This window comes from Eutrigla gurnardus, assembly GCF_963514095.1.
Source record: "Eutrigla gurnardus genome assembly, chromosome: 2".
In the NCBI taxonomy this organism is placed as follows: Eukaryota; Metazoa; Chordata; class Actinopteri; order Perciformes; family Triglidae; genus Eutrigla; species Eutrigla gurnardus.
Window position 1 is genome coordinate 4,921,968 of NC_139916.1, and position 22,868 is coordinate 4,944,835.

Consider the following 22,868-nt stretch of genomic DNA (forward strand, 5'->3'; position numbering starts at 1 on the left):
AAGTGGAGCAGGTTTTTTTTATTATTTGTTTTCCTATATATATATATATATATATATATATATATATATATATATATACACACACACTATCACTAATCACTATACTCACACTCATGTGGCTCACCAGTGGTAATTGCCGCATTCAGATGTTTTATTTGTGCAAAAGTATCCATAACCCTCAGTTCAAATATTTAGATATGTAAGTATTCATCAATAGTATTACATATTACATCTACAGATTACATATTATGATAACTGATAAAGTAAAAGTGAATAAAAAGTGTACTTTTGGTTTGAGTTCAGTATGTGCTGCTCTGCTCTGGCTCGCGCTCTTCACTTCTGGTGGAGGGTCTCCGTCTCTATGACAACCGTTGCTATGGCCGACATTAACTTCACACCGGCAGTTAGCTAGCGTCCACTCGGTAACTGAGATTTCAGAAGTTGGCCTCGCCAATGTTTCAGCTGCGCAGAGGGTGAAAAAAGGAGCGTTAGAACTTCCGGCAGGATTTAAGGTAACGTTGTGTTAAAATCACTGTTTAGAAGATTACATTAGCAAACGTTACGCTGTGTCACTTGTTCACCCTTCAGATGTAAACGTTGCGTTACGTTGCTAGCGTTAGCAGCTAACACTAAACAGTTTACGGTTTTAATTTACAGGTTTGTTGTCCTGGTTCAGTATAGTTATTTGGAAACAGCAACATAGTTACACACATGTCCTGTTATTACACAGCTGGTTGTTCATTTTCCAGATATAACGTTAGCTTATGTCAACGTTTATTAATGTTAATTAGTGTTCCTGGGGGAAAAAAACGTTTTCATCCACATCATGCCTGTAAAATAAAGCATACTCAGCTAATGGGCTGTACAGATTATTTTCACCTAACAGGATTACATCCAGGCGTAATTGTTAAACATTAATAATGTTATTCTGCAGAAGATGGAAAGGAAATATTTGCCAGGTTTTGGTGTACCCAGCAAACCTCCAGAGGCCAGGCCCAATGAACAGAGGGGCATCTACTCAGAGGACATCACCACATTCAACTTCCAGGTAGAATACATCATATGCATTTGCCTTTTCAAATTGTGACAGATATATCATGTTGTGCTCATTATTATGCTGCTGTGCTCTGGCCAAAACCAAAGGCTATAACTGTTGATTCATTAGTCTAGTACAGCTGGACCTGAGATCCACAGGAGGTCACGGGGTCGATCCATCGTTGGGTTCAGTGATCTCAACACAACAAAAGGTGCGAAACTACTGTATAACATGACATTTTTTAGAAATGTAGGCATTTATTTCTGTAGCCAAATATGTATTTATAAGAGGAACATATAATCCTTCTCTAAAGTACAACTTTTTAGATGCTGTGTCTAAAATCTTTGTTCTTCCCCACTGTTTTCCTCAGTTACAACCTTCGAGACTCCATGCAATCCTGTTGAAAACCATGGACCTGTCCCACAGCAAGCACAAAGTTGTTTCTTCTTTTGGGGTGGAGGTTCACCCAAGGTCCAGATACCCTACCAAACCGCTCCGGGCCAGATTCCCCGCAAGTTAGCGGTAGAGAGGTGTGCAGTGTTTGTGCGCCATGCAAGACAGAAAGGACACTTAGTCTAGTGCTGTATTGTACATATGCTAAGGTCAGATTCACTGGTCACATACACAGAGTGAGTCAGACACTGAGCTTCTATCATACGGCACATATGTTCATTTTTTTATATCGCACATTAGCTGATTGAGTGGCATCCATGCATTGGTTTATTTTCTCTGCCTGTTGTTAAGACTTACTGTTTTCTGTTGTTCTCTCACAGATGTCGAAGGGAATATTTGAAATTAGACTTTGAACAGCTCTTGGCAGAAAAGGGTATATGTTCCAACCTCCTAATGCCAAGACACAAGAGCAGTCGTGATGAGCATATCACTACAACGGACGATCCTGTATCCCCTTACCTTCCCCTGGAGGTGAGTCTGTTACTGCTGCAATATTTTCTGTGGCATTTGGGTAGCCACTACATCTGATATTTAAGGCCAAAGTCCCTTCCACACTCATGTTTCATATCTCTCTCCTTTAGATATTTGACAATGAGGAGTATGACTGCCGGACTCCAGAAGACTGGCTTGCCCTGGGCAATGATCAAGGATCACCTGGTGGAAAACCTATTGCTGCAAAAGCCCTGCTGCCTACAGATGACAAGAGTTCTTGTGGTACATTTTCCTCAGCAACACAGTACAATAGATGTGTAAAAACAGAGATGGTCACTATTTTCTTTCTTCTCTCCTTTTTAAAGACGACCCAAAAAGTGCCCCCGTGCAGTACAGCTGGCATGTCGTTGGGGTTCTTGACTATAGTAAGGAGACATGCCAGTACTTGGTACAGAAAGTTCACCAATGCAGCAAACTGACAGATGACGAAGGAAATCCTACTCTCAATGAACAATACCAAAAGAGCAAATCTCCTGGTTGGTTTTCCATGTTCTTTGAGTCTCATAACTTCATCTTGTCTCTGTCTTGTTCACCATGTATGTATGCCCTCCATCCCCCTCTTATTCATAGGAGTAAACTCCATGCTAGCAGGGTCTAAGGTCTGGGTACCCAGGATCAGATTGTTATTCAGCGCTGAGGATCCACGTGTCTTTGTTGAACGGATCCAGTCTGCCCTCAGTTTGAGGGAGGACACAGAAGCTGTGATTCTCTACCACCTGTCTGTGGACTGCATGCCCATCAGTAGGGGAACACCATCTCTTGATACCCACAGCCTCCAGCGTATCAAAAGACGTGCCCTTTCAACCCCTGGGCTCAATCTGAAAATGTGAGTAATGTCATCACGTTGCTGTAATGTCTTTTGTTCAGTGTTATCTGTTTTATAACACATGCCTCTGAGTTGAAATGTTAACTAAGGTAAAGGTGAATAACTGGAATATTATGTGTGCAGGTTGGAGAAGTTTATAGAGTATCTGGAGAAAGAAATCAAACTGGAATATCAGCGTACAATGAACCGCATGATCTTTGACAAAGTAGTGTTGAGACATCCAAAGGAGTTTTCACACATCGTCCTCACGAAGAAGGATCCTGAATATGAACAGCAAAAAGGTATGACAGTTGTCCTTGTATACATTTGATTGAGTTATGATTAAAGAAATGTATTACTCCCCTATATTATACTTGGAGTCATGTATATATTCTACCAGACAGGCAACAAAAGGCCAGTTTTCACTCCCAAGGCAAACACTAATTACCTAAAAGACTCAGTAACAAATAGAGTGATGAAAATATGGGATTCTTTCCCACTGTTATTGACTAAATAACACAAAAATCAATGATTAATAAACAAATAAAAAAATACCTGGGCACATCATATTTGTAGGACGTTATGTATATTTATTTATGTATATTGCTGGGAACTGTTGAAAGAGAACATTTTTATTCATACATTTTAATGCCATTCTCTAATATGTTGACTGTAATGTTTAATGTATGTTTTAGGGCACAGCTGATGGGGATCCTATAATAAACTAAACTAAACCTAGCATTAGAATCAGCATCTAAACACTGGATTGTTTTATCTATGCACAGGGCACGCTCCAGGTCCTGGCTTTGACTTTAAGAAACAGCAAGCTGCTTTTGTCCACCGTTCCCTGCTAACGAAGCCAGAGGTGATCCGTGTATTATCTGAAATAGAGTCAGAGTGCAACACCGTAGCAACCATGACGCTGTTCAGTGTCACCTCAGTCAAACCGCTGCGACTGGACAAGTTTGAAGACGCCCAGATACAAATACACACTCAGGTATTGTAGCATTGGGGTAGCTTTTCTTCTGTTCGACGATGACTTCAAAGTCATTTCTTTTAAATGAGAATTTCTATGTACCGTGTGATCAGTGCAGATATAGCACCCACATTTAACCACTACAAAGCTAAAAGAATCAACCATCAGGGCAACGCCTCTTCTTTTATTTTATTTTATTATGGCACTGGTAACAACAAGGCCTGCACAAATCCCATTCAATCAAATGTAACAATAGATTTTGTTTTTGATGTGGATAACCAGAAAGAGATACCTTGAATAACACACCTGGATTTCACATGAATATAGAAGCATTGAATGTTTTCCTCCTCCTGCAGATCAGCTTGTTTCTGAGGCAGGAATGGATAGAAACGCTCAGCAAGAAAATCCGTCACAACCTGGTTCACAGCGGCAAGGGTGCATACAATGTGAACGAGTCCTGCTGGGAGATGTACCAGTATTCCAAGCTGTGTAGGCTGATGGCTGTGGTGCGTTTAAAACTGCAAGATTCCCTGCACTTCCTGGTGCAGAAGTCGCTGGTCAGCCTGACTCAGCTGATGTTAAACGCCTGCCACAGTGTGCTAACATGTCCTGAGGACCTGGTCTGGGGGAACAACCTCATCACAAGCCCTTACAAGTAGGATAGCATGCAGTCGCATACATGGGCTCACATGTTTGAGTGTGACACAACCTATAACTCTGCTAAATATTGTAATATTACTACGTTCTCTATAACTAGGCCAAACATGAACCCTCTGTTCCTGGTGGACTTGGTTCTGGATCAGACTGGGGTTCATTACAGCACTGCTCTGGAGAACTTTGAGACATCTATCGTCAACCTGTTTGATCGAGCTATTCTGGCCACCAACAACATACCGCAGCCTGATCAGGTAAAATAAAATCGTTGATCACCCGAATCACAGAGCATGAAAGTAAGCATCAATATGTGATGTAATACTTGTTCATGAGACCTCTGTCCATTGATGATGATAATGACTCCAGGGGAGGATAATTTAATGGTTCCTCTCTTGTCCATGTCAGTTTGTGATGCAGCAGCTGTACTTTGGTGGGGATCCAGTGCTGGAGTTGGGGGCATCTTGGGAACCAGAAGTAATGGAGCTGAGAGCGAAGGTCCGCAATGCTCTGGTGCAAGCAGCCATACCTCTCAGGGCTTATGCTGCTGAATATGAGAAACACTTAGACTTACACAACTTGGACATCGAAACGCTTCTCAAGTAAGCCTGATTCACGTTGTGTATGCAGGTTCTCCAAGTGTCAGATTCACGGTCCATTCAGGATGCTTTCCTCGTTGAATCATGGAGTCATTTAACTCTTTTCTGACAGATCTCATACGCATGCAGAACAGACGGCCCAAGAAGTAAAGAAAGGTGTGGAACAAATTCTCAAAGACAAGGAAAGGCTCGAGCGCTCTCTGCCATCCTCCATTGTCATTGGTCCATTTATTGTCCGTGTGGAGGCGGTACGTCAGGCTCTCTCTAACAAAAGAAGGGCTTTAGCCAATGCACTGCTGGACCAACTTGTCCTGAAACTACGCAAGCAGATTAATGATGTAAGTCATTTATTGATACTGTATGTGTGTGTGTGAGACAATGAGGAGTATGTAGTGTACATGTAGTGTATGTATGCAGTACTGCATTAGTGTTTTGTACTGAAATGTTTTAATAATTACATTCTTTTTTAACCATTACTCCTAAATGTACTTCAGTTTGCAAGTGACCTTGTTTAGACTTTGGTTGTTTTTGTCTCATATGTGCGTAGGCGGATGAAGTGTGCAACACATTGAGTACCAAGCTACATGAGAGGCCAAACAGCGTTGAGGAACTGACTGAAAAGAGAGAGTGGATAAAGCAAATCCCAGAACAGCTCAAGAGCTACAAGGTACACATGCACATGCATGGACTGGCTATTTCTGTTAAACGTCATATGGAGGGTTCTTTGTTCGTAGACCTGATTTTTTTTTTTATTATTTTCAATCTTTCCAAAGCAGAAAACACTTGGCACAACCCTGTCAGAATATGAGCTAATAGAATCACTTTTCTACTGTCTCTCAGATGAGGATGCTCATAAAAAGTAAGTGTAAAATCATCCAAATGCTCATGTTCTAATCTTTGAATTTGCACGCTCTGATATGAAATGAAACGTGAGTTGATGGGTTCTTAGTGGTTAGAGTGAATAGAGGAAACTGTCGACTGATTGCTTCACATGTCTGCAGGTTGACAGCTATTGTGTGGCCTCAAAGGATAATCAGCCAGATGGAAGCTGTCGCCGTCCAGCATGCGGAGGATGAGAAGCGCTTCCATGATATCCAGCTGGTCGACCAGAGCAACTATCAGAAGGACCTTGACTCCCTACAGGTCAGCTGAGCAAGACTCCGGAGAGTAGCCTCGTTTGGACGGATCCCTTTATTATATGTATTTTTTTGCTTGTGAGCTCTCATTTCTAAAGTCATCCACTCTAGAGCGTAATTTATTATTAGTTAATGTTAGAAATGTAAGGTTCAGTAGAAGTAAGTGTGTGTGTAACTGTTTTTATAGATGCTGGTTACTGGGTTTAGCGGTCATGCTGACGCTGACCAGGCCCATGTGATGGCCAACAAGGTGAGGCATATAAGCAAGAAACTTGAGGAGTGTCAGACAATGGCTCAGACCTACAACACCAGAGAACGTCTGTTTGGCATTCCTGTCACCAATGTAAGTGAAAGAGAATCCATCAAATGATGTCTAGATACATTTTGTCAATCGAGAGAATATATCCCCTTGTTTTGAACTGTTAAACAAACAGGGAAATAATATACTATATATATACTATAATATTGGTCATGCTTTTTCTGACAAGGAAATTGTAAATATGTATTCCAGAATGATCAGCTGCAGAAGCTGCTTCAGGACTTCCAGCCCTTTAAAGACCTATGGATCACCACCTCTAAATGGCTATGTTGGCATGCGAGCTGGTTAAATGACCCCCTGTCTTCCATAGACCCTGAGCAGCTTGAGCGCAACGTTACAGATGCCCACAAGACCATGCAGAAATGTATTAAACAGTTCAAGGACATTCCTGGTCGGTGACACCTCTATCTGCATTCAAACGTGACAAAATGTGATTGTTAATCTGCCCAATGTATCTTTTTTCTTGGCCCATTTTCACTTTTGTCTGACACGTCCCCAGACTGCCTGATGGTAGCATCTGCAATCCACAGCAAGATAGAGGACTTCTATGCTCACGTTCCTCTGATCCGGAGCCTGAGGAACCCAGTGATGAGGAGCCGCCACTGGGAGAAGCTTTCAGAACTCATTCAAATGAAAGTTATGCCCAAAGCCAAACTGACCTTCACTCACTACCTAGAGCTGGGCCTCCACAACCACGTGGATGACATCGCTCGGGTGGCTGAGGTGGCTGGGAAAGAGTATACCATTGAACAGGTACGTTTGAACAGAATTTCAGCAGTTACATTTTGATTTATTTAAACATTTTTTTTACAGAATGATGGTGTAACAGAAGCGTAGTGATTTGTGTTGTTTAGAAGCTCTACTCACTGTTTTTTCCCCCACACTTTCTGTCTCAGGCCCTGGAAAAGATGGAACAAGAGTGGTCATCAGTAGACTTTGATGTGTTGCCCTACAAGGAGACGGGCACCTACATCTTGAAGAGCCCAGATGAAGTGTCACAATTGCTGGATGACCACATCGTCATGACACAGAGCATGTCCTTCTCTCCTTTCAAAAAAATATTCGAGAGCCGTATCAACACCTGGGAGAGCAAGCTCAGACTGACTCAAGTACGCACTCTCACTGGTGGTCGCTTAGGGTCTTCTATCACTGCCGTGTAGTGTCTTGTGTTGTGCTACTGACCTCTTGTGGTGGTTGCAGGATGTGCTGGAGGAGTGGCTGACATGCCAGAATTCCTGGCTCTACTTGGAACCCATCTTCAGCTCTGATGATATCATCCAGCAGCTGCCTGTGGAGGGGAAAAGATACCAGCAAATGGATCAAATATGGAGGGCCGTCATGAAACGGGCCTTCAAGAATCAAAAGGTCAGAGCTTCCATAGTACTTCGTATTGATAATGCATGTGGCAGATATTTTGGCAACAAACTTTCAGAAATTCAGACTTATTTTCTGTAATAAGTCTATAATAAACTAAATGCAGCCTCAAATCAGTCCCCATTGTTTGATCCCACTTCCATTATAGCATTAAATCATACATATTATTATACCAGGCTTTCAGTTTCGAGTCCTGGCTTCACAATTGTAGTTTTTACTGGTATTTAAAATCACAATATGATATTGTTTAGACCCCGTGACCCTGAATACAGGATAAGCGGTAGACAATGGATGGATGGATGGATATTGTTTAGAATGATAAATCAGAAAAAGTGTAAAATAATATTCATATATAACATATATAATGTTATGGCAGTTTTAATAAAAATGCTTGCTTGATTGTTGTTAACTGTTAATGTGTCTTTCTGCATTTCTCTTTAGGTGATTGAGCTTTGTCCAGATTCTCATCTACTAGCCAAATTGAAAAAGTGCAACGCACTATTGGAACAGGTACAGAAGGGTCTCAGTGAATACTTGGAGAAAAAACGAGGCTCCTTCCCAAGGTGAGCCTCACGGAAAGTGTCCTGAAGTTCCCCCTGGCTTTCTGGTGATAATAATAATAATAATAATACTAGAGTTAGGGTGCGTTGATCTTTTTTCATATGATGTGAACAAACTTGCCAGAAAGCAGCCAAAGAAACTTTGGGGGTGGCTGTGAAAAGAACTAGCAATACCTTGTATCAAAAACGAAACAACGCAACTTGAACAAACAAAGTATATGGGGACTGATTTGCTAAACTTTGACACACTTTTTTAGGTTTTACTTCCTGTCGGATGATGAGCTCCTGGAGATACTCTCCCAGACCAAAGATCCTACTGCTGTACAACCGCATTTGCGCAAATGCTTTGAGAACATTTCATTGGTTTGTTGTTTCTTTGATTATTAATTATACCGCTCATATATAACTAAAAATATAACATGCTTACTACATGAGACTGAAGCTCTTGTTGGTTCTCAGCTTAAATTCCAGCCAGATCTCCAGATCACACATATGTACTCTGGAGACGGGGAGGAGGTGAAGCTGTATCTGCCGGTGTGGCCGACTGGAAACGTGGAGGACTGGCTAAGGGATGTGGAGAAATCTATGAAGACCACATTGAGGGATAACATTGACCGCTCGCTCAAAGTCTACGCTGAGGTCTGTGACACTCACTCTCACTTTGATGTGCTTTATACTCTTGTATCACTTGTTTGTACAAGGCAGGTTTAAATTGTCCAGTTTTTGTATAATCTTTCTGTGCATCCCTCAGCAACCTCGTGAAAAGTGGGTGTTATCCTGGCCTGGTCAAGTGGTGATAGCTGGCTGTCAGGTTTTCTGGACTGCTGAGGTGTCGGAGGCCCTGGAGAAGGAAGACTTGGCCAACCGCCTTTATCCCCAACTACAAACACAGGTGTGGAATATGGGACCCCTATTCAAACTAAACAACACTTTAAATATCCATAACTGGTGAAAAATATACACGTTTACAAGTAACATTAACATAGTATGCTGACATTCACTTTCCCTTTTGTTTCTGAAGCTGGAAGACTTGGTGCAGCTGGTGAGAGGAGGTCTGTCTAAGATGCAACGAGCTGTGCTGTCGGCCCTCATCGTCATAGACGTTCATGCTAAGGATGTTGCAGCCAACCTGGTCCAGCAGAAAGTCTCCAGCATCAATGACTTTGAGTGGATCAGCCAGCTCAGGTTATCTGTTTGTTTGTCACTCCTGATGTTAGACTCCACTGCATTCTATTATTCTACTGTATGGATGCAGAATGAGGGAAACGCGATTCCTTAGCCGTTTACACATTCTGAAGCTGAAAGACACCATTTTGAGAGAGCCCGCTAGCGAGGCTGCCATAGCTGCAGATCCAGCGAAGAATGCAGATTGTTATGCTCAACTAGTGAATGCACTAGATGATAAGAGCCTATCATTGATAAGGCATGACGCCGCTGATGATGGAAGGAAAGCCTTGAAATTATTAAGAGAACATTATTCTGGAAAGAGCAAGCCCAGGATTCTAAACCTGTACACTTCATTGACCACCATACAAATGGAAGGGAATGAGACTGTGACTGATTATATGATAAGGGCTGAGAATATAATTTCAGCTCTTCGTGATGCAGGAGAGAACATGAGTGACGGGCTGCTTGTAGCCACCATTTTGAATGGACTGCCAGACTCATTCAGACCACTGGCTGTCCACGTTACACAAAATGAGGATAACGTGACATTCAAGGACTTCAAGAGAAGACTGAGGGTCTATGAAGAATCTGAGAAGATGAGGACAACCGGACCTGCAGACAGCGTGATGAAGACCATGATGAAGCCTAGCACAAAGCAAAGCAAACAAGGCACCAAGACACACTGGAGGGAAGGGGAAGCCACTCTGACGTGTTACAAATGTGGAGAAAAAGGACATATCAGAACCAGGTGTACCAAGAAAGTGTGGTGCAGTCACTGCAAGAGTAACGCACACGCAGAGTCTCTTTGCAGGAAAAAGGGAAAAGACGGAGCCAGAAAAGTTGCAGAAGAAGAGGAGGACATCGACGACGGGGATCAATGTTTCATGGCCAAGCATGCAACCAGCGAGAGGCCACCTGTCAACGTGAAGAAGAAAGGGATAATGGTGGACGCCGGAGCGACATCTCATATTGTGAACGACATCGCCAAGTTCAAGAGCTTTGACAACACATTCCAGCCCGACACCCATTCTATCGAGCTGGCTGATGGGACCAAGTGCAGTGGGATGGCGCAACGCAGAGGGACGGCGCTGATCTATCTGCTAGACAACGAGGGACGACAACAAAGAGCGCAGCTACAGGAGGCACTGTACATGCCAACCTACCCACACGACATCTTCTCAGTGGCGAGGGCAACAAATGCTGGAACGACAGTGACATTCAAGAAGGGAGACAGCCACATGACCACCAAGAAAGGGGACAGGTTTGACTTCCATGAGAGTGGTAATCTGTTTTACTTACCAACTGTTCAGAAGAATGTTGATAAATGCAATATGTGCCACGACATGCAAACCTGGCATGAAATATTGGGTCACTGTAATTATGAGGATGTACAAAAATTAATGGGTGTGGTAAGAGGTATGGAAATCAGAGGCAGTACAGCCAGGCCGGCACAGCTGTGTGAAATATGTGCAAAGGGTAAATTCACACAGACAAGAAATAGAGAGCCAGACAGAAAGGCTACAGAGCCCTTACAACTGGTCCATACTGATTTAGCTGGTCCTATGAGAACCCCAAGCTTAGAAGGTCACAAATATGCACAGTCCTTTACGGACGACTATTCAGGTGCCATGACTGTATATTTCCTCAAATGCAAAAGTGATGCAGTACATGCCACAGAGAGGTTCTTAGCAGACTCCGCCCCTTTTGGGGAAGTTAAATGTCTACGCTCGGATAATGGTACTGAATTTACGAGCAAGGAATTCAAAGCACTGTTAACCAAAAATAAGATTAAGCACGAGACATCTGCACCCTATTCGCCTCACCAAAATGGCACGGCAGAGAGAGGTTGGAGAACCCTCTATGAGATGGGCAGGTGTATGCTTTTTGACAGTAAATTACCAGACAAAATGTGGAATTATGCTGTACAGACAGCTGCCTATGTGCGAAACAGATGTTATAGTAAACGCACAAAGAAAACACCTCATGAGATGCTCACAGGCAGGAAGCCAGACATGTCCAAACTTCAGAAATTCGGATCTGTGTGCTTCGCATACACACAAGAGAAAGGGAAGTTAGATCCTAGATGTGAGCAGGGTCGTTTTATCGGGTACGACAAGAAAAGCCCAGCTTATCTTGTGTATTACCCAGACACAGAAAAGGTCCAAAATAACAGGCTAGTAAAATTCACAAACAAGACGGTCAACGAAAAAGAAACACAAACACATGGACCACACACTGAGTATCAGGACAGAGAGGTACACCCCAGGGTCCTTGATAATGAGGAAAATGATGATGAAAAAATGGGAAATACATCAGGTCAAAGTGTTCAAGATGATGTTTCTGTTTCTGAGATTGAAGGTGAACAGTCTAGCGCTGGGGGTCAGGGAAGAAAGAACCCACCTAGAGCTAGGAGAAGGCCTGTGCACCTACAGGAATATGACATGGAAGACACAGCAGACAGGCTGGTAACTTGTATAGACGCATGTTATAGAGCAGTTTGCGACATACCACAAAATTACCAGGATGCCATACGATCAACCAGGTCACGGCAGTGGATAAGACCAATGAATGACGAAATGCAGTCACTAAAAGAGAATGATACATTCAAAATCACCCAGTTGCCACCAGGCAAAAAGGCAGTGGGGGGTAGGTGGGTGTATACACTCAAGAGTAATACGGATGGGTCAGATAAGTATAAAGCAAGATTTGTTGCAAAAGGTTATAGCCAAAAACAAGGCATCGATTATGAGGAAACATTCTCGCCTACTGCTGACATGACAACTGTCAGAGTAGTCATGCAAAAAGCAGTGCAGGAAGATCTAGTTTTACATCAAATGGATGTGAAAACCGCATACCTACACGCACCAATTGACTGTGAGGTCTATCTCGAACAACCTGAAGGTTATGAGAAAAAGTCAAAAACAGGAGAGAAGCTAGTATGCAAATTAGAGAAGTCCTTATATGGTCTCAAGCAGTCAGGCCGAAACTGGAATTCTCTGTTGCATGCATATCTCACTGAAAACGGTTTTGATCAAAATCCTGCTGATAACTGCCTATACACAAGGGAAAAAGAAAATGAAAAAGTGATTCTGATTGTGTGGGTTGATGATCTGATAATTGCTGCTAACAATGAGGAGGTTGTGAAAAATGTCAAAGTGATGCTCACTGAGAGGTTTAAAATGAAAGACCTGGGGAAATTAAACAGTTTTCTAGGGATAGATTTTAAACAGTCAGAGGATCAAGTCACAATGTCACAACACAGGTATGTGAACAAAATTCTCTCCAGATTTGGGATGCAGGATTGTAAGGCCAGAGAGACCCCGTGCGAGTCAAAACTCGAATACACAGAAAATGCTGTAAAAATGGAAGAACCACGGATCTATCGAGAGGCAGTGGGGAGTTTGATCTATTTGGCTACTTGCACTAGACCAGACTTAAGTTATGTGGTCAGTAAACTTTCCCAGCATTTTGCTGAGCCAAGTGAGGAGCAGTGGAACACTGCAAAGCATGTGTTCAGGTATCTTAAAGGTACAACAGACCGCGGGTTATGTTTTAAAAAGGATGACACAGGTGAACTTGGTCTAATAGTCCACAGTGATGCTGACTGGGCATCTGAGGTCACAGACAGACGTAGCACCACAGGGTACTGTGTCAGTTTAAGTGAGAAAAGTGCACTCATTTCATGGAAGAGTCGAAAGCAACCAACAGTTGCACTGTCTACCTGCGAGGCAGAATACATGGCCTTAGCGTCAGCCATACAGGAGTGTATGTATTTGCAACAGTTACTCAAGGGTATTGATAAGTGTCAGTATGCACAAACCAAGGTTTACGATGATAATCAAGGAGCTATTGCATTAGCTAGAAACCCAGTAAACCGACAAAGGTGCAAACATATTGATATCAAATATCATTTCATACGTGAAACTGTGAATAGTGGGAGAATATGTTTGAATTATTGTCCTACTGACAACATGATTGCTGACTTGATGACAAAACCAGCCACTAAACTACAACTGAAGAAGTTTGCTCAGTATTTGTTTGGCACTTTGAATGCAAGAAAAGTATAACGTGTGCCAAAATGTGTTTTTGTTGTTTTATTTTCTATCAAAAATAATGTACCACAATAAGCTAAGAGCGAGTGGGGGTGTTAAGTATAGTACTGTTGTACGCCCTTACTCATCGTGTCCAATAGGGGGCAGTGTCGTTTTTACCTCTGTGTTACCTGACACCTACACTACCTGTTCCGGTGTCTCAGTTATTTTTCCATGTGTGGTGATGCCGTGGAGAGCGGTAGCACGTTACGTTACTCCCGCCTGTTGATATAATAAATATGCCTACAAGGCTAAAGATAAAAGGTGTCTGATGAGAGTTCTATTACATCTCCACCGCAACGCACCAAGCTCATCAAGAAGAACAAAAAACCAACATGGGGTAAAAATAGAGGATTTCTTCCCGGATCTAACTTTGTTTTGCTCCTCGGCCCGGCTCCATATTAGCCAGCAAGAGTTGTCCGGTTTTACCAACCAAGAAGTCTATAGAAATTTGTAGTCAAGGTAAAAAAACAAATGGACAGTGATGGAAAATGCTCTAATGTGTGTTTTAATTAATTTATTGTTTTTAAGCCTCGTTTTTAACCTCTCACTCAACATGGATTGTTTTAGAGTGGGAAGTGTTCATGTGAACGGAGCCAGAGAGGACAAAAAAAGAGCAAGTATTTATGAAACAGCAAAAATGAAATGAATAAATATTTTATTTTTACAAGAAACACACAGTGACAAAGGCAATGAGGCAGACTGGAGGAGAGAGTGGGAAGGGGAAGCCATTTTGAGTCATGGCACTTCTCTGAGTGGAGGAGTAGGCTTCCTCTTCTCCAAGGCTTTTACTCCAGTTTTACTGGAGGTTGAGCATTTTATCGAGGGGAGGCTACTATTAGTCAAAGCTCGATTTGACAATTTTACAGCTGTTTTTATTAATGTGTATGCTCCAACAATCGGTGCAGAGAGGACGTTTTTTTTTAGGGTTTAGACCGAAACCATGCAGAGCCACATCCAGCATCCCAGCATGCTCTGAGGCGGCTGGTCTCTGCTCATGGCCTGGTGGATGTGTGGAGGAGGATGCACGCAGACTGCCGACAGTACACATGGTCCCACCTTAGAGAGAGCAGGATCTCCTCAGCCAGACTAGATCGTTTTTATTGTTTTAAGCATCACTTTAATATTTATAAATCATGCACAATTACCCCAGCTATTTTTACTGATCATTCTTGGGTCTTGGGACATCACTAGATCTATGAAGGACCTGGAGATAGATATAGTGGAACTTGAGAATTGAAGTGAATCCACAGGAGATCGAGAACATATTGAAGTCCTCAAAGTCAAAAAGCTAGCTTTAGCTGACCTGCTGGAAAGTAGAGCACAGGGCGCACTGGTCAGGTCCCGGTTTCAAGCCATCGAAGAGATGGATGTCCCCTCTAGTTATTTCTTCGGCCCGGAGAGAAAGAATGGGCAGGGGCGAGTAATCCACACACTGCTTTCAGACACAGGGCAGGAGATTGTGGAGCCAAGCCAGATCCGAAGGCGTGCGGTGGAGTTTTATACCTCCCTCTACACAAGCGAATATGAGGAGCAGGACGCTCTACTGGAGGGGTTCACTGGTGGACTGCCTCAGGTCTCTCAGGAGACCAACACCTGTCTCGAGGGGCCGCTGCAGATGCAGGAGCTACATGCTGCCCTGCAGGGCATGCAAGGGCGGCGGGCTCCCGGCATCGACGGCCTCACAGTCGAGTTTTATAAAGCCTTCTGGGACATCTTTGCAAATGATCTTTTAGATGTTTTTAATGAAAGTCTGGCCTCTGGCTCCATGCCCACTTCCTGCCGCAGAGCAGTTATCACTCTCCTACCAAAAAAAGGTAACCTGCAAGGAATCAAAAACTAGCGCCCTGTGTCTTTGTTGTGTGTGGATTACAAACTTCTGTCCAAACTCTATGCCCTCCAGGCTGGGGAAAGCTATGGAGCAGGTCATCCATCGGGACCAGACCTACTGTGTGCCCGGCAGGTCCATGGTGGACAATGTCCACCTCATTCGGGATGTTTTGGACGTCTCCAGCTCATTGGGCAGTAACACTGGTCTGATTTGTCTAGACCAGGAAAAGGCTTTTGACCGCGTTGAACACAATTTCCTCTGGAAAGTTATGGAGAAGTTTGGGTTCAGCGCTGGTTTCATAGCTAAGATCAAGGTGTTGTACAGTGGGGTTGAGAGTGTGCTGAAGATAAACGGTAGTCTGTGTGCTCCTTTTAGAGCATGTAGAGGCGTTCGGCAGGGCTGTGCTCTGTCTGGCATGCTCTACACGCTCTCCCTGGAACCCCTCCTCAACAAAATACGTTTTAATATTGAAGGTCTAATTTTACCTGGTTTTAATGGAAGCATTGTTTTATCAGCCTACGCTGATGACCTCATTGTTTTTATTAAAAATCAGGGTGAGATGGACATTTTAGAAAACATTGTAAACAATTTTACTATTTTATCAGCAGCGAGGGTGAACTGGAGAAAGAGCGAAGCCCTCGCTGTTGGTGAATGGGCTGACGGTCTCCCGGTTCTCCCCCAGAGCCTTGCCTGGAAAAAAGACGGGCTGAAATATCTTGGGGTGTTTCTCGGGAATGAGGCTGTGGTGCTGAGAAACTGGGAGACCGTCCTAGAAAGAGTAGAGAGTAAAATAAAAAAATGGAAATGGCTGCTCCCTCAAATGTCATACAGAGGTAGAGTTTTAATCTGAAATAATCTTGTTGCATCCCTCCTGTGGCATCGTCTGTCGTGTATAGACCCCCCCTCTGGCCTGAGCCCAGAGTTTGGAGAAGAGACTGGACCCCTGTTAACTGTCACTAGCCCGGGCAAGCTCAGCCTGCACAGAGCCGACAAGGCAACGCTGTATACCAACATTGTCAAATCAGTCAACAGGAAAGGACTGAAAAGTAGGCCCCCCACAGCTTGGAGCAACAGAGCGGGGTGGGACGGGGCCTGCCCGCAGTGGAGGGTTTTATACAAGCCTCCCCTTAAAAAACGGACAGCTGACCGCCAGTGGAGGGTACTTCATGGTGCCATCGCCTCAAATGCCTTTGTCTCAGTTTTAAATCCTGCCGTTTCAAACCAATGTCCTTTCTGTGGCCTAAGAGAGACAGTTTTCCATGTTTTTACTGAATGCCTGAGACTCACAAGCTTTTTTTCTTTTTTAACGTTGGTTTTTAGCTCTTTTAATGTGTTTTTTTCAGAGAGAGTTTTTATTTTTGGTGCAGGATAGAAAAAGACAGATTGTGTCAAATGGCTGCTGATAAACTTCCTATTAGGAGAAGCAAAAATGGCAGTCTTCATCAGTCGGAGAAACAAGGTAAAAGAAAGAGGGGGCATGAGGCCCTTCCTGTGTTTCTCTGTAACATTAAGTCAAGAATATGTCTAGAGTTTAAGTTTTATAAGACCATTGGGGACGTGGAACATTTCAAACGGCGGTGGTGCTTCGGTGATTTTATCTGCTCTGTCAAAAATGATGATTTAGTATTTGCACAGTTTTTTATCAGATAAACTCCTCTTTTTATTAACCTTATGCACAAATAGCACTTTATTGATGCATTGCATTTTCTCTGTTGAGATATTGATGAATATTGTATGTATATGTATATATGAATATTGTAAATAAAGTGTTTTTTGTAAAAAAAAAAAAATCTCTCTCTCTCTCTCTTTCTCTCTCTCTCTCTCTCTGTCTCACACACACACACACACACACACACACACACACACACACACACACACACACACACACACACACACACACACACACACACACACTTCCTTGTTCCCTCCCCTTCAGATCTACTGCGTGTGGACGGGTGTAACCAACATGGCGGTGAAGTGCAGCAGCTGACAGGCCACCTTCACTGCACACACACAGTGTTGTTGAGATCAGACCTCAGACCAGTTTCACTTCTCACTAAGTGAAACTCAGACAGTCGTCGTCGCTGAGAGGTGAAATGGCGCAGAAAGGAGTTCAGCTGCACCGGGAGACCTTGTCTTGTTCCATCTGTCTGGATCTACTGAAGGATCCGGTGTCTACTTCCTGTGGACACAACTACTGCATGAAGTGTATTGGAAGCTTCTGGGATGAGAAGGAGATCTACAGCTGCCCTCAGTGTAGGCAGACCTTCATACCGAGGCCTGTCCTGCTGAAAAACACCATGTTGGCAGATCTGGTGGAGGAGCTGAAGAAGACTGGACTCCAAGCTGCTCCTGCTGGTCTCTGCTATGCTGGACCTGAAGATGTGGCCTGTGATTCCTGCACTGGGAGGAAACTGAAAGCCCTCAAGTCCTGTCTGGTGTGTCTGGCCTCTTACTGTGAGAAACACCTCCAGCCTCATCATGAATCAGCAGCATTTAAGAAACACCGGCTGGTGGAGCCCTCCAACAAGCTCCAGGAGAACGTGTGCTCTCGTCATGATGAGGTGATGAAGATGTTCTGCCGTACTGATCAGCAGTCTATCTGCTATCTCTGCTCTGTGGACGAACATAAAGGCCACGACACAGTCTCAGCTGCAGCAGAAAGGACCGAGAGGCAGAGAGAGCTGGAGGGGAGTCGACTAAACATCCAGCAGAGAATCCAGGACAGAGACAAAGATGTGAAGCTGCTCCACCAGGAGGTGGAGGCCATCAACCACTCTGCTGATAAAGCAGTGGAGGACAGTGAGGAGATGTTCACGGAGCTGATCCGTCTCATGGAGAGAAGACGCTCTGACGTGAAGCAGCAGGTCAGATCCCAGCAGGAAAGGGAAGTGAGTCGAGTCGGAGAGCTTCAGGAGAAGCTGCAGCAGGAGATCAGTGAGCTGAAGAGGAGAGACGCTGAGCTGGAGAAGCTCTCACACACAGAGGATCACAACCAGTTTCTACACGACTACCCGTCACTGTCACCACTCAGTGAGTCCACACACTCATCCAGCATCAACGCCCGTCCTCCTCGCCGCTACTTTGAGGACGTGACGGCGGCGCTGTCAGAAGTCAGAGATGGACTACAGGAAGTTCTGACACACAGATGGACAAACGTCTCACTGGCAGGGACTGAAGTGGATGTTTCACTGCCACAACCAGAACCCAAGACCAGAGCTGGATTCTTGAAATATTCACGTGAAATCACACTGGATCCAAACACAGCAGACACATGTCTGTTATTATCTGAGGGGAACAGAAAAGCAACAGGGAGTCAAAACCAGTCTTATTCTAGTCACCCAGACAGATTCACTGGATGTCCTCAGGTCCTGAGTAGAGAAAGTCTGACTGGCCGTTGTTACTGGGAGGTGGAGAGGAGAGGAGGTGATGAAGTTGGTGTAGCAGTCGCATACAAGAGTATCAGTAGAACAGGAGACTGGCGTCAACGTACGTTTGGATACAATGACAAATCCTGGTCGTTAGATTGTTTCGACAACAGATATACGTTCTCCTACAACTTAGTTGAAACTCCCGTCTCAGGTCCTCGGTCCTCCAGAGTAGGAGTGTTCCTGGATCACAGAGCAGGTATTCTGTCCTTCTACAGCGTCTCTAAGACCATGACTCTCCTCCACAGAGTCCAGACCACGTTCACTGAGCCCCTCTATGCTGGACTTTATGTTTATTTTGGATGCAGTGGTGAGTTCTGTCAACTCAACTAGACAGAAGGCATTTAAGAGTTGAATGATTTCACCTCCTTCTTCTTCTCCCTCCTCCTCCTCCTCTTGTCCTTCTCCTCTCCGCCTCCTTCTCTCCTCTATTTGAATCCCATTAAAAATAAAATAACTGTTTTGCTGATGTTTTCTTTTGAGAATGGAACACAGCTTGAAAATGTTACATTTTACAAGTCCCTCCTTATTGTGGGTCTTGAAAGAGTAACACCAGTAACACCAGTAACACCAGTAACACCAGTAACAGCAGTACTTTTTTTATTCTGTTGATATTTTTGCTAACTGAGCAGCAGATCTTGTACTTGATGGTGTGAGCGGGAGGTGGACAAAATAACAGGAACAGCTGACGATCTAATGCGACCCAGAACAACAACAACACGCCTCAAATCTCATCATCAGCTTCACAGGAAGCGATCGCTCCGGGTTTAGTTACACTGCCAGGTGTGTTTGTTTTCTCCACCTCCTGTAAGCCTCTTTGTTTGTTTTTGGGACGTCGATCACAGATGCTGAAAAGTTTTATTTTAAAGAGGTTAATGAATTATGTGAATTATTGATGCTTATGTGATTATGATATTGAATATAAATGATTTCCCCCGAGCTTCGTCGTGTGTCTTTAACTCTCAGATTGGCGGTGCAGATGTTTCCTGGTTGTGGGTTTCATCACACGGGGTTTCCTTTCATCGGGTCCAGCTATACTGATATATTATATATATATATAAAAATATAAATATAAATATATATATACACACACACTATCACTAATCACTATACTCACACTCATGTGGCTCACCAGTGGTAATTGCCGCATTCAGATGTTTTATTTGTGCAAAAGTATCCATAACCCTCAGTTAAAATATTTAGATATGCAAGTATTCATCAATAGTATTACATATTACATCTACAGATTACATATTATGATAACTGATAAAGTAAAAGTGAATAAAAAGTGTACTTTTGGTTTGAGTTCAGTATGTGCTGCTCTGCTCTGGCTCGCGCTCTTCACTTCTGGTGGAGGGTCTCCGTCTCTATGACAACCGTTGCTATGGCCGACATTAACTTCACACCGGCAGTTAGCTAACGTCCACTCGGTAACTGAGATTTCAGAAGTTCGCCTCGCCAATGTTTCAGCTGCGCAGAGGATAAAAAAAAGGAGCGTTAGAACTTCCGGTTGGATTTAAGGTAACGTTATGTCAAAATCACTGTTTAGAAGATTACATTAGCAAACGTTACGCTGTGTCATTTGTTCACCCTTCAGATGTAAACGTTGCGTTACGTTGCTAGCGTTAGCAGCTAACACTAAACAGTTTACGGTATAATTTACAGGTTTGTTGTCCTGGTTCAGTATAGTTATTTGGAAACAGCAACATAGTCACACACATGTCCTGTTATTACACAGCTGTTTTTTTATTTTCCAAATATAACGTTAGCTTATGTAAACGTTTATTAATGTTAATTAGTGTTCCTGGGGGGAAAAAACAGTTTTCATCCACATCATGCCTGTAAAATAAAGCATACTCAGCTAATGGGCTGTACATATTATTTTCACCTAACAGGATTACATCCAGGCTTAATTGTTAAACCTTAATAATGTTATTCTGCAGAAGATGGAAAGGAACTATTTGCCAGGTTTTGGTGTACCCAGCAAACCTCCAGAGGCCAGGCCCAATGAACAGAGGGGCATCTACTCAGAGGACATCACCACATTCAACTTCCAGGTAGACTACATAATATGCATTTGCCTTTTCAAATTCTGACAGATATTATATTATGTTGTGCTCATTATCATGCTGCTGTGCTCTGGCCAAAACCAAAGGCTATAACTGTTAATTCATTAGTCTAGTACAGCTGGACCTGAGATCCACAGGAGGTCACGGGGTCGATCCATCGTTGGGTTCAGTGATCTCAACACAACAAAAGGTGCGAAACTACTGTATAACATGACATTTTTTACAAATGTAGGCATTTATTTCTGTAGCCAAATATGTATGTATAAGAGGAACATATAATGCTTCTCTAAAGTACAACTTTTTAAAATCTTTGTTCTTCCCCACTGTTTTCCTCAGTTACAACCTTCGAGGCTCCATGCAATCCTGTTGAAAAGCTTAACCATGGACCTGTCCCACAGCAAGCACAAAGTTGTTTCTTCTTTTGGGGTGGAGGTTCACCCAAGGTCCAGATACCCTACCAAACCGCTCCGGGCCAGATTCCCCGCAAGTTAGCGATAGAGAGGTGTGCAGTGTTTGTGTGTGCCATGCAAGACAGAAAGGACACTTAGCATATGTACAATACAGCACTAGACTAAGGTCAGATTCACTGGTCACATACACAGAGTGAGTCAGACACTGAGCTTCTATCATACGGCACATATGTTAATTTTTTTTTTATATTGCACATTAGCTGATTGACTGGCATCCATGCATTGGTTTATTTTCTCTGCCTGTTGTTAAGACTTACTGTTTTCTGTTGTTCTCTCACAGATGTCGAAGGGAATATTTGAAATTAGACTTTGAACAGCTCTTGGCAGAAAAGGGTATATGTTCCAACCTCCTAATGCCAAGACACAAGAGCAGTCGTGATGAGCATATCACTACAACGGACGACCCTGTATCCCCTTACCTTCCCCTGGAGGTGAGTCTGTTACTGCTGCAATATTTTCTGTGGCATTTGGGTAGCCACTACATCTGATATTTAAGGCCACAGTCCACTCCACACTCATGTTTCATATCTCTCTCCTTTAGATATTTGACAATGAGGAGTATGACTGCCGGACTCCAGAAGACTGGCTTGCCCTGGGCAATGATCAAGGATCACCTGGTGGAAAACCTATTGCTGCAAAAGCCCTGCTGCCTACAGATGACAAGAGTCCTTGTGGTACATTTTCCTCAGCAACACAGTACAATAGATGTGTAAAAACAGAGATGGTCACTATTTTCTTTCTTCTCTCCTTTTTAAAGACGACCCAAAAAGTGCCCCTGTGCAGTACAGCTGGCATGTCGTTGGGGTTCTTGACTATAGTAAGGAGACATGCCAGTACTTGGTACAGAAAGTTCACCAATGCAGCAAACTGACAGATGACGAAGGAAATCCTACTCTCTGAACAATACCAAAAGAGCAAATCTCCTGGTTGGTTTTTCATGTTCTTTGAGTCTCAGAACTTCATCTTGTCTCTGTCTTGTTCACCATGTATGTATGCCCTCCATCCCCCTCTTATTCATAGGAGTAAACTCCATGCTAGCAGGGTCTAAGGTCTGGGTACCCAGGATCAGATTGTTATTCAGTGCTGAGGATCCACGTGTCTTTGTTGAACGGATCCAGTCTGCCCTCAGTTTGAGGGAGGACACAGAAGCTGTGATTCTCTACCACCTGTCTGTGGACTGCATGCCCATCAGTAGGGGAACACCATCTCTTGATACCCACAGCCTCCAGCGTATCAAAAGACGTGCCCTTTCAACCCCTGGGCTCAATCTGAAAATGTGAGTAATGTCATCACGTTGCTGTAATTGTCTCTTTGTTCAGTGTTATCTGTTTTATAATACATGCCTCTGAGTTGAAATGTTAACTAAAGTAAAGGTGAATAACTGGAATGTTATGTGTGCAGGTTGGAGAAG

General features: G+C 43.4%; 3 protein-coding genes across 3 annotated transcripts; all 3 read left to right on the forward strand.

The window, feature by feature from the left end:
• Positions 1–1,882: 1,882 nt before the first annotated feature.
• LOC311027327 (dynein axonemal heavy chain 1-like) lies at positions 1,883–8,788 on the forward strand (the record flags this gene model as incomplete). Its single annotated transcript, XM_084031313.1, has 20 exons — positions 1,883–1,960; positions 2,071–2,203; positions 2,287–2,457; positions 2,552–2,807; positions 2,931–3,088; positions 3,677–3,783; positions 4,119–4,417; positions 4,520–4,670; positions 4,822–5,015; positions 5,125–5,260; positions 5,560–5,679; positions 5,786–5,871; positions 6,014–6,155; positions 6,336–6,491; positions 6,660–6,858; positions 6,967–7,220; positions 7,364–7,576; positions 7,668–7,832; positions 8,283–8,404; positions 8,659–8,788. 20 exons carry the CDS (start codon positions 1,883–1,885, stop codon positions 8,786–8,788), a joined length of 3,270 nt encoding a protein of 1,089 aa, XP_083887439.1.
• Positions 8,789–8,884: 96 nt separating this feature from the next.
• On the forward strand, positions 8,885–10,194 carry LOC311031255 (dynein axonemal heavy chain 1-like). Its single transcript, XM_084037451.1, has 3 exons — positions 8,885–9,040; positions 9,153–9,293; positions 9,423–10,194. Exons 1-3 carry the CDS (start codon positions 8,894–8,896, stop codon positions 9,678–9,680), a joined length of 546 nt encoding a protein of 181 aa, XP_083893577.1. The 5' UTR covers positions 8,885–8,893; the 3' UTR covers positions 9,681–10,194.
• A 7,392-nt stretch (positions 10,195–17,586) lies between these two features.
• LOC311031133 (E3 ubiquitin/ISG15 ligase TRIM25-like) lies at positions 17,587–21,825 on the forward strand (the record flags this gene model as incomplete). The annotated part of the gene is made up of 5 exons (XM_084037258.1): positions 17,587–19,701; positions 20,862–20,975; positions 21,096–21,177; positions 21,324–21,489; positions 21,738–21,825. One exon carries the CDS (start codon positions 17,587–17,589, stop codon positions 19,249–19,251), a length of 1,665 nt encoding a protein of 554 aa, XP_083893384.1. The 3' UTR covers positions 19,252–19,701; positions 20,862–20,975; positions 21,096–21,177; positions 21,324–21,489; positions 21,738–21,825.
• Positions 21,826–22,868: the final 1,043 nt, after the last annotated feature.